This window comes from Pseudoliparis swirei, chromosome 7 (assembly GCF_029220125.1).
Source record: "Pseudoliparis swirei isolate HS2019 ecotype Mariana Trench chromosome 7, NWPU_hadal_v1, whole genome shotgun sequence".
In the NCBI taxonomy this organism is placed as follows: Eukaryota; Metazoa; Chordata; class Actinopteri; order Perciformes; family Liparidae; genus Pseudoliparis; species Pseudoliparis swirei.
In genome coordinates, this window is record NC_079394.1 from 297,162 (window position 1) to 307,818 (window position 10,657).

The 10,657-nt window shown below is 51.9% G+C and overlaps 2 protein-coding genes and 1 long non-coding RNA gene across 6 annotated transcripts in view; 2 read left to right on the plus strand and 1 right to left on the minus strand.

The window, feature by feature from the left end:
* The window catches only part of dao.2 (D-amino-acid oxidase, tandem duplicate 2), a 39,694-nt gene extending 38,567 nt beyond the window's left edge, over nucleotides 1–1,127 (plus strand). For all 3 annotated transcript variants that reach the window (XM_056420102.1, XM_056420103.1, XM_056420100.1), the window contains one exon: nucleotides 19–1,127. In XM_056420102.1, coding sequence (XP_056276077.1) covers nucleotides 19–138 — 120 coding nt within the window. In that variant the 3' untranslated portion in view covers nucleotides 139–1,127. The remainder of the gene's footprint in view (nucleotides 1–18) is intronic.
* Nucleotides 718–10,362, minus strand: svopa (SV2 related protein a). Of its 2 annotated transcripts, XM_056420094.1 has the most exons (17): nucleotides 10,050–10,362; nucleotides 8,955–9,112; nucleotides 8,436–8,495; nucleotides 7,226–7,311; nucleotides 5,917–6,015; nucleotides 4,385–4,456; nucleotides 4,181–4,305; nucleotides 4,028–4,091; nucleotides 3,819–3,944; nucleotides 3,608–3,736; nucleotides 3,461–3,534; nucleotides 3,256–3,332; nucleotides 2,637–2,741; nucleotides 2,311–2,422; nucleotides 2,161–2,242; nucleotides 1,955–2,044; nucleotides 718–1,895 (listed from the first exon to the last, which is right to left on the minus strand). In XM_056420094.1, exons 1-17 carry the CDS (start codon nucleotides 10,082–10,084, stop codon nucleotides 1,677–1,679), a joined length of 1,713 nt encoding a protein of 570 aa, XP_056276069.1. In that variant the 5' UTR covers nucleotides 10,085–10,362; the 3' UTR covers nucleotides 718–1,676. The 2 variants fall into 2 exon arrangements, with proteins under 2 accessions (XP_056276069.1, XP_056276070.1); XM_056420095.1 differs by lacking the exon at nucleotides 8,436–8,495 and having other exon boundaries at nucleotides 10,050–10,272.
* Nucleotides 6,221–6,983, plus strand: LOC130197423 (uncharacterized). Its single transcript, XR_008832443.1, has 2 exons — nucleotides 6,221–6,714; nucleotides 6,864–6,983. It is a non-coding gene; the product is annotated as an uncharacterized LOC130197423 (long non-coding RNA).
* Nucleotides 10,363–10,657: the final 295 nt, after the last annotated feature.

Genomic DNA, 10,657 nt, shown 5'->3' on the forward strand with positions numbered 1-10,657 from the left:
CACGCGCCTCTCCTTCAGGTGATACACAACTACGGCCACGGAGGCTTCGGACTCACCATCCACCGGGGCTGCGCCCAGGAGGCGGCGAGGCTCTTCGGTCAGATCGTGGAACAAAGAGGGATCAAAGCTCGGCTGTGAACCCGAAGGGATCGGTGCACTTTCACACATCTATATGTTACGTCAGTGCCTGGCGTCAACGAGCTCACACACGCTCTGGTTTAACATGCAGAGCAAACATAGATTCAGAATCGTATATGTTTGGGTTATTTACATCACTTAATCACTTTAAAGAGAAGACACTACACACGTCCATGGCTGGTTAACACATGGCTCATTCACAGGTAACACAATCAACTTAAATACTTGCATTTGAGGCTTTGGGAAATTAAAGTAAAATGTACAAGCCATTAAAAATGTTCTCAGTTAATGTAGAACATGGAGACAAACGTCCTGAGAATGATTATAAACTGAGAATGATTATAAACTGAGAATGATTATAACGGACATGATCCCACTGGTTTGTGATGGATAACAACGTGAATCCACGGCTCTTTTTAGAAGGTTGTTTACGGTCATATACAGATTTACATCCAGTGCATCGACAATAATCTGTGCACACAGACACTCAATGCAGCACGATTTATATATGTATATATATATACATGTATGTATTTATATGTATATATATACATATATATGTATGTATATTTTTATATATATATATATATATATATCAAACACTGGCAGCTAAAGAGTTGGTTTGCCAGACCTGAACTGGTGAATCTCTCTTTTTAAATTTCTAAACCAAACTTTGCTGAGCGTGTCCTCGCCTGCAGGGCAAAGTCTGCCTCCACATCACCTGTGTGACAACAAGGCACCGACCACAACGACACAGGTACAGTTTTTACAGAAAGAGCGACTGGAGCCTCCTGCTGAGAGGTGTGTGTGCACAAGCTCAACGTCCGAGAGACGAGATCAAACATCAATGGAATTATTTTTAAATGATTTAACACTAAATTGAGCCGGCTTAGATTTCCCTAACCCATCATCGTTCACGTCCAGCATGTTGCCACTCGGCTCTGGTCGCTGTGATGGAGGTTCTTGTGAATAAAGCTGCTCCACAATGATCCTCGCTTCTTCTTCCCAGCCATGTTGAAATGTGAGTCCTGACCCAGGATGACACAACATATGTCCACAGCTCAGTGGCTCGTCTGTCTGAGTCTTCAACATTTTTGGAAGAGACAAGTTGTGTGAACAAGACTCTTCTTCACTTCCTTCTGTCCCCTCTGGAACAGACACAGCCTCTCAAACACCAAGCGGATAGTTTGAAGGCTCGTTGAAGAGAAGACGTGACGCTAACACTTACTGTCTTCGCTGTTGCTTCTTTTGCATGAGAAAAGAAGGATTCAAATACTTTGCTTCAAGTATTGGAATCCTCATTTGTCCAGGAGTGTTTCACATGTCGTCCACCCTGTGTTTGCTCAATGTTGCACTGTGAAGGTCACTTGGTCTTTCCAGTTTCCCCATGTGGCCCCGCTGTGACCGCCGTGGTGGTTGAAGATGATATGAGAGGTGCTCGTGCCGCCTACACTGACGAGTCACCGGACTGGAGATGGACGCCGAAGCTGGGATCGATCTTTTGGTTTTGCCCCTCCTCGCCTCTTTCCTCACAGTGGTCACCGCTCTCCTGCCGACGTGTCCTTAGCCCTGGGAAACGGAGCTGGAGGCGGGGATCCCCCCCGGCCCACCATCTCCTGGCCCCACTGGCGGCGGCTGGCCTCCTGCAGGCCCCGGCCGGTCGTCTCGATGGGCAGGGCACACGAGGCCACGGCGGCCAGGAGGCAGCAGCAGCAGTACACGGAGAGAGCCAGGGAGACGGAGGACTCCAGCATCACCTGCAGGAGGAGAACAGTCAGGCTGCGCTGTGGGGACCACGCTGACAGGAGGGCGTTACCTGGGCAACAAAAGGTGTGATGAGGGCACCGACTCTGGCCATGCCGCTGCTCATGCCCAGCCCCAGAGCCCTGCTGGCCGTTGGGTACACCTGCAGATGTGCAGAGAACACTGATGATGCGTCATGGGACCAGCTATTGATTGAATCGGAGCTCTCCCAGTCCTTCTTTGTACACAACAACAACAAGCTGTGGTCATGCATCTTGCCTCTGGAGTGTACACATAGGCTGCCTGGAATCCGCCTGAGATGAACGCTCTGGCCACGAAGATCAACACCGTCATGGAGGTCCTGCAGCAGAGGAACCCGTGTGAACACAAAGGGGCGGAGCCACGCTTCACGCTCTCCTCCCACCTCACCTGCCAACGCAGCCGTACAGCGGGATGATGCACATAGAGAAGACGAAGAAACACAGCGCCATGGTCTTCCTCCTCCCCAACCGATCGATAGCCCACAGTGTCACCAGCAGTCCTTTGTGACGAGGCAACATTCAAGGTTTGTAAAACATAGTCTTCACAGGACAGACTCCACATGGTTCACCGCTCTGACATGTGACCCGCAGGAAGACGGCGTGACTCATGAGGTCCGTGAGGGCGCCGCTCCGCTCAGTCAGCGGTGCTGTCTGACAAAAACCTGCCACCAACAATAATTTAAGAAAAAAGTCTCTTAATGAACCGATGTTCACCTGGGAATTCCGATAAGGTCGTCCACAACAGGTCTTTGTAGTCGTCAGAGTTCAGGTATTTACACTCCAAGCTGCATTGCAGCTCCATCTGGTTCCCTTTGGCCCCTAGAGGAGAAACAGGAGAACACAGGCGCACCTGAGAGGCTGCAGGAACCCACGGACACACCTGTACACCTCTGACAGGTGGAGACAAAGCACCGGTGGAACACCACATCGACCTGTGTGATGGTGACAGTCATGTGATGTGAACGTATAGCGACGGTGATCAGTAGTTTATTGGGAGAGTGAGTGAGAGGGGGGGGGGGGTCAGGAGGAGCTGACACAAGTTCTCAGGGGCCGGATCAAGGTAAGGAGCGGACCTTTCTAGATGTACTGGAGGAGAGAAATTCTTCTTTAAAGTTGTCCTATAATTCAGAATCCAGACGGAATGAAAGCTGAAACCTAAACGTGGCTCAGAGTTCCCTGAGCTGCTGGCGAAGGCCCATCTGGGTCAGACGTCGTCCTCCCGGACCGAGCCTCCAGCAGCTGTGTTGTCCCAGCCGTTGCTCTCGGTCACGTGACGCATGTCTCCAGAGTGTCAGCGCGTGTCCTTGCATGTCTGTCGGTGTCGGTGACTCACTTCCACAGGCGCCGCCCTCCTGGAACAGCTGCGTGGTGAGCAGCACCAGCCCGTAGTACGAGAAGGCGTTGGCAAACCTGAGGAGGCAACAGGAGAAGCGTCCAGTCAGACCCTGATGTGCACTGGGAGAACAAGTGTTGGAGAGCAAGAACCAGAGGAAGTCAGGAGTGACTCGGGGTGTCAGGTGGCGTCATCATCCGCTTACCAAATGAACCACAGCAGGACGGTGGTCCAGCGGAAGTGTGATGAGAATAAATCTTGAATCTTCCCTCGTTCCTCCTGATGAAAGGACAGACAACAGCCAGATGAGTCTCACCCTCCATGAGGACTCACAGGTGCTCCTCGGGTTCACCTGTCTGGCAGCAACCAGCTGGCCCAGCGGCATCGGGGCTCCGTTCTCCGAGGCGATGCGCCTCAGCGTGGCCAGAGCGTTGTCCTGGTTCCCGCTCAGCACGTCGTACCGAGCGCTCTCTGGGAGCCACTGCTCCGCAGGCAGACAAGAGACAGTCAGCCGGACGCTCCGCGACGTATCGCAGAGCGTCTGGAGATGACGTCATACTCACGAAACACAGGAGGGAGAAGATGAAGAGAGGAATGGTGGAAAGGCCGAGCAGCCAACGCCAACCTAGAGTGGGCATCACCAGGATGGCGAGCAGGACCTCAAACACAGTGCCTAGTGCCCAAAAGATCTACAAGGCAAAATCATGTCAAATTCTGCCCGCATAACACAGCAGTTAACCCCGCTGACCACTCCCACGATGACACATCATACCTCGATCAGCAGGATGCACGTCGCTCTGGACTTCATCGGCAGGAACTCAGAATACAGGGTCACCCTGAGGAGGAGGAACGCCTCACCGTTAATCTGAACTCACATCAGGATTATGAACGCTTCGTCTTCAGAGCGATGATGAGCTTTACTCACGACTGGGGGGCTCCTCCGATGCCGAAGCCCACCAGAGCGCGGAGGACGAGGATCCATCCGTAGACGGGCGCAAATGCACTCATCACACCATAGAACATGGTCCACAGCACGCTCATCTTCAGGCCCTGAACACGAGCTCAGCTGAGCGGCTGCTCGGGTCTGAGGGGCTCTGCAGACGAGTCTCTAGACCTCAGGATCACTTACTGTCTTTCTGCCGTATTTGTCCGCGATGTTTCCCCACAGACAAGAGCTGACCATCATCCCAATGAACACGGCCTGATGGAAACAAGGCTGTTAGTGTTGGTGGCAGCAGTTTAAACGTGAACACATGGCTGTGGTTTCACAAAACATTGATGATGTCACATCCTGTCATGTGTTTGACGTGTAAACAGGACAACAGCTGTGAGTTTCAGTCTGAGCCACAATAAACCACTTCATGTGTGCTTTATGTCTTCTCAAAGATTATATCTGCATTAAAAATGTGCACCCTTCAAGTCCTCTCTGGTGTGCCTTTAGTAGAATATATGGAGGTACACCTGTTTGCTTCTTGTTTGACATCATAATCACAGCAGTGGCGGGCCGTGGGCCTGGGGCCTGGGGCCTGGGCCTTCAGTGAGGTCCTACACAGTCCCACCCGAATTAATCCACCTCTTATTACTCTCATTATGATGCCATGGCTCTCGACCAGGGCTGCTCAATACCTCGATCGCGGCGTAGTATTGGTAGATCGCATGACATTAAAATTGGCCCGCCCCCGTCATTTTCTCTAGAGCACGTCTTTGTTCATTTATTAAACTAAACAGCCGTCTGATGTTGATCGTATCTACACAACAGCATGTCATTTCTCTCGGCTCTGTCTCGCGCGCTGCAGAATGCATCGGGACGGAGAAAAAGAAGAAGAAAAGTCACTTGCACTCGTTTGTTCACTAAACAGGGCATTGTCGCACCCAAAGCAGATTTCAAGTATATGCTCGACCAAATCGACATCTTCTCCTCCTTCCGCCATTGTGGGTTGAAAAAACAGCTTTGTAGTCCGCGAATTAATTCCTTTATCAAATTCAGTTTCCTAGTTCTGAGGTTTTGCATATACCTGCCCATAGGACCCGCCTCTCAATATTGGTAATCCAATCAAAAGACGTGCAGCACTCCGCCTGCTCGCTGCTCCTGTGCCGGTTCCGGGGCCTTCTAGAAGGCCTAGAGGAGCCAACTCTAAAGCTGATTGGTTGACACAACATTTTCATTCCCATTCACTTGAAGCTACCAGCGCCCGCAATGTTGATTCTGAAGGCCTAAGGGCAGATGTTAGCCCCCTGGCAACACACGATGGCTGAATATGATTGGATAAAAGATCTAACATAAAGACCAGCCCTCCAAATCTCAACCTGGCGCTGGCAGCAGTGCAACCGAGAGGAACGCTATGAAATTAAGAGAATAACTCTTACTCTGGGAAATAATTGAATACATATTTGTGGGAAAATATATTTAGAAAAAAATATATATTCTGATGATGTTTAGGCCAGCAGAGAAGGCCTTGCTGGCCCTGACGGCCCGCCACTGAATCACAGTAATTATGCTTCTGATAGTCATTAAAATCATGATATTGCAACTCACACACTGGAATGGCCCTAATGTTCCCACATGGCCGTCACTGCTCTATACAAGCACTAAAAACAACCCGAGTCCATAAACAAGAGCCGGGACGTTCAGCAGGGAGAGACGGACATGAGAGTCATTACCGACGTCAGCAGCGCCACCTGGAGGCCGGGCAGCCTCCACTCACAGTGGAGCTGAGGGGCCAAGATGCTGAGGATCATCATCTCCATGGCATCGGCCATCTGGGCAGACAGGAGACCACTCAGTCACAGTCCATAGCACACACACACACACACACACACACACACACACACACACACACACACACACACACACACACACACACACACACACACACACACACACACACACACGCACACGCACACGCACACACACACACACACACACACACGTCTAACGGAGTTATAAATACATTGTTATTTCTTGTTTTCAATGTGTTGTATTTTATTTTTGTTTGTTGTTCAACAATATTGTTGAGTGTTTGTGAATTTTATTTTAATGAGCCATTTTTATTTAATTTAGCGGTATTTTTAAAATTCTGTTTCCTGCGGAAATTGCTTTCCATCTATTGCACTTCCTGTTCCTGAGTCCGTCTCTCCCTCACAATGGTCTGGTATTGCTGACGGTGAGTCGAGTGGAAAATTGTCGCACTGTTTTGGCTCTGTTCTTGAATGAAAAGTGACCAGTTATGTTACACACGTTAACGGTCGCTGATACGATCACGGTGTCCAGCTGTTGTGTGATTTGAACGGTCAAAGTAAACGTTTTGTGACGGTCTCATTGAGCCACTTTGACGCCGTTTGTCTGGCCACATCCGGTCGCCCCGACGTCTGTTTTCCCTGTATAAATGTTGTTTTGTTTGTATAGGAAGTGCAAAGACGGACCAGAAGGCAATAGGTGTGTTTCATTGTCTTCTGCAGGTATGCGTTTCCCTTTTGTTCAAGGTTGGAATTTTCGTTGGTTCTGTTTAAATTACTTTAGCTCATGCAGTTATTTGTTTTGTCCATTGGGGGTCGCTGTTTTCCCCTTGTATGTTACATGTTTTTGATAAATTGTTATTTGTGTTTAGTGTGGTCCTGTCTCCCACACAATGGTTTGGTATTGCTGACGGAAGTGCAAAGACGGACCAGAAGGCAATAAGTGTGTTTCATTGTCTTCTGCAGCATAAATAAATGCTGGGAAAATCCACCATCGGAGTCAAGTTCTTCTATGCCCGTTTCACATCCGTTACACACACACACATACCTACACACACGCATACCTACACGCACACACACACGTACCTACACGCACACACATACCTACATGCACACACACATACCTACACACACATGCACGCACGCACACACATACCTACACGCACACACACATGCACACGCACACACACACACGCACATGCACAGTGTATTGTCAACAGAGAGCAGTTCTCACCCAGTACAGACCAGTGAGGATGGAAAGTTTCACCTGAAACGTCCCAAAGCCGATGGCCTCCACGGCGTCTTCCACCATGAATGTGTCTGAGTGAAGGAGACGGATTCAATAAAGACGTAACGCTTCTCTAGGGAGGAGCGACAAGGACCTACAGCTGCTGGGGGAGGAGCAACAAGGACCTACAGCTGCTGGGGGAGGAGCAACAAGGACCTACAGCTGCTGGGGGAGGAGCAACACGGACCTACAGCTGGTGGGGGAGGAGCAACAAGGACCTACAGCTGCTGGGGGAGGAGCAACAAGGACCTACAGCTGCTGGGGGAGGAGCAACAAGGACCTACAGCTGCTGGGGGAGGAGCAACACGGACCTACAGCTGCTGGGGGAGGAGCAACAAGGACCTACAGCTGGTGGGGGAGGAGCAACACGGACCTACAGCTGGTGGGGGAGGAGCAACACGGACCTACAGCTGCTGGGGGAGGAGCAACAAGGACCTACAGCTGCTGGGGGAGGAGCAACAAGGACCTACAGCTGCTGGGGGAGGAACAACAAGGACCTACAGCTGCTGGGGGAGGAGCAACAAGGACCTACAGCTGGTGGGGGAGGAGCAACACGGACCTACAGCTGCTGGGGGAGGAGCAACAAGGACCTACAGCTGCTGGGGGAGGAGCAACACGGACCTACAGCTGCTGGGGGAGGAGCAACACGGACCTACAGCTGCTGGGGGAGGAGCAACACGGACCTACAGCTGCTGGGGGAGGAGCAACAAGGACCTACAGCTGCTGGGGGAGGAACAACAAGGACCTACAGCTGCTGGGGGAGGAGCAACAAGGACCTACAGCTGGTGGGGGAGGAGCAACACGGACCTACAGCTGCTGGGGGAGGAGCAACAAGGACCTACAGCTGGTGGGGGAGGAGCAACAAGGACCTACAGCTGCTGGGGGAGGAGCAACACGGACCTACAGCTGGTGGGGGAGGAGCAACACGGACCTACAGCTGCTGGGGGAGGAGCAACAAGGACCTACAGCTGCTGGGGGAGGAGCAACACGGACCTACAGCTGCTGGGGGAGGAGCAACAAGGACCTACAGCTGCTGGGGGAGGAGCAACAAGGACCTACAGCTGCTGGGGGAGGAGCAACACGGACCTACAGCTGCTGGGGGAGGAGCTTCCTCTGTCACTTCTTAAAGAACATGTTATATTAGAAGATGTTTTACTTGATTGATGTTCAGTCTCGGCTGAGATGATGCTGCTCTGGGGAGGTGAGTAGGAGTTCACTATGAAGACAGGTGTGTCAACAAAGCCGGGTCATACTGACCATCAGAACAGAGCCGGGTCATACTGACCATCAGAACAGAACCGGGTCATACTGACCATCAGAACAGAGCCGGGTCAAACACCATCAGAACAGAGCCGGGTCATACTGACCATCAGAACAGAACCGGGTCATACTGACCATCAGAACAGAACCGGGTCATACTGACCATCAGAACAGAGCCGGGTCAAACTGACCATCAGAACAGAGCCGGGTCATACTGACCATCAGAACAGAGCCGGGTCAAACTGACCATCAGAACAGAGCCGGGTCAAACTGACCATCAGAACAGAACCGGGTCATACTGACCATCAGAACAGAGCCGGGTCAAACTGACCATCAGAACAGAGCCGGGTCAAACTGACCATCAGAACAGAACCGGGTCATACTGACCATCAGAACAGAGCCGGGTCATACTGACCATCAGTGGGGTTGGCAAACTCCAGGGGAACCGGAGCTCCGCCTGTGAGAGCCACCGCCTCCGGTTCCGTCGGCTCTCCCATCCGGACCACCTGTTCTCGGGCCTCTCCATCGTCCTCGGAGCGCGCGCTCTCACCTGTCCGACGGAACCGTATGATACTACAAACAGAGAGACGGTGAGAATGAGTGTTTTAAAATCCCTTATCCAGAGGACTAGTGCAGAGGTTAAACCACACCGATCAGAGTCGGAGGCTGTTGCCTAGGTGATGGTGTTCTGTGTTTTGTGATCGTGTCTCATGGGGAACCAAAGGGACCGGCAGCTCTGACACCACAGAACCAGAAGCCTGAACACCAGATGTGTTCTCGTGTCATCTTCTCCCACACAGAAGGTCATTAACGTGCATGAAGTCTAACATACGAGGCCTGAGGTCTTAATCACTGTGATTACAGAACAGAGACGTGCAATTAGAAGTATAGATGCTGCAGATGAGTCAGTGAGATGTGGACATGTCTGTCTTCTCAACACCCGCCCCCCCCCCAAAAAACATACGCAATTTTTTTTCTTTTACTAACTGGAATATTTGTGCAATACTTATTCCAAATCCATAATTTAGAGAATGTTTGTATCATGACATGTTATTAAACTGCTGTCAGAAGCCGAGGCTCCGTCTATTCTCGTGTCATGACGGACAGACGAGGCTGGAGGCTCCTCCAGGTGCTCAGCACAGTGGGGTGAGTCATCAACACACTTACAAGTTTAGAAGAAAAACTGAATCAGCTTAGAAAATCACAGCAAACCAGCTTTCAACCCTAAAAATAAATAAAACCCCAATAGTCTCCTTAAGATGCGATGTCTTTCCACTGTAAACACAGCGCCAGCCGGGCAGACGCCACGTTGTGTTGATCATCCTCTCAATGTGAGCATCAGTATCACCGGAGAGCTGCTGTTACTGAATGATGCGTTTCAGGAATGTCGAGCTGCCTGGTCCAGAGGGACAAACAGAGGCTGCAGAGGACGACGCGCCGCGAGCCTCCGGCAGGGGGACAGAGAACCCAAAACAAAGACAGGTGGATGTGCGTGGTGCACTGTACTCACGGCAGCTGTCTCAGCTGGAACTGATCATCGTCCATCTTGCTGTTTCCTGGCTGCTGCTGCTGCTCTCATCGCCGTTTACATCACGACGAGCAGCGGCTTCAGCACCGAGGAGCGCGACCTGCTCCGCGCCCCGGCAGCCAATGAGGAGCCGCCTGAGTCACAGGCGATGCTCACAGCTCGAGACGCGCAGAGAGGGACGCACGAGCTGGAGAGCATCCGACACGATATGCATCATGACTGGTCCTCCACACGGCGCACAGCCCCACACGGACCTCATGGTCCTCCACACGGCGCACAGCCCCACACGGACCTCATGGTCCTCCACACGGCGCACAGCCCCACACGGACCTCATGGTCCTCCACACGGCGCACAGCCCCACACGGACCTCATGGTCCTCCACACGGACCTCATGGTCCTCCACACGGCGCACAGCCCCACATGGACCTCATGGTCCTCCACACGGCGCACAGCCCCACACGGACCTCATGGTCCTCCACACGGAGCACAGCCCCACATGGACCTCATGGTCCTCCACACGGCGCACAGCCCCACACGGACCTCATGGTCCTCCACACGGCGCACAGCCCCACATGGACCTCATGGTCCT

Bases quoted from the DNA above. Each gene is read 5' to 3' on its own strand.
- svopa (XM_056420094.1), bottom strand. From the start codon at position 10,084: ATGGACGATGATCAGTTCCAGCTGAGACAGCTGCC. The intron at 7,312-8,435 runs GTAAAACATCTT...TCCTTCACTCAG, and splicing joins CGAGACTGAACATCAATCAA to ACACATTCATGGTGGAAGAC. The intron at 1,896-1,954 runs GTAACGCCCTCC...CTCCTCCTGCAG, and splicing joins TCACACCTTTTGTTGCCCAG to GTGATGCTGGAGTCCTCCGT.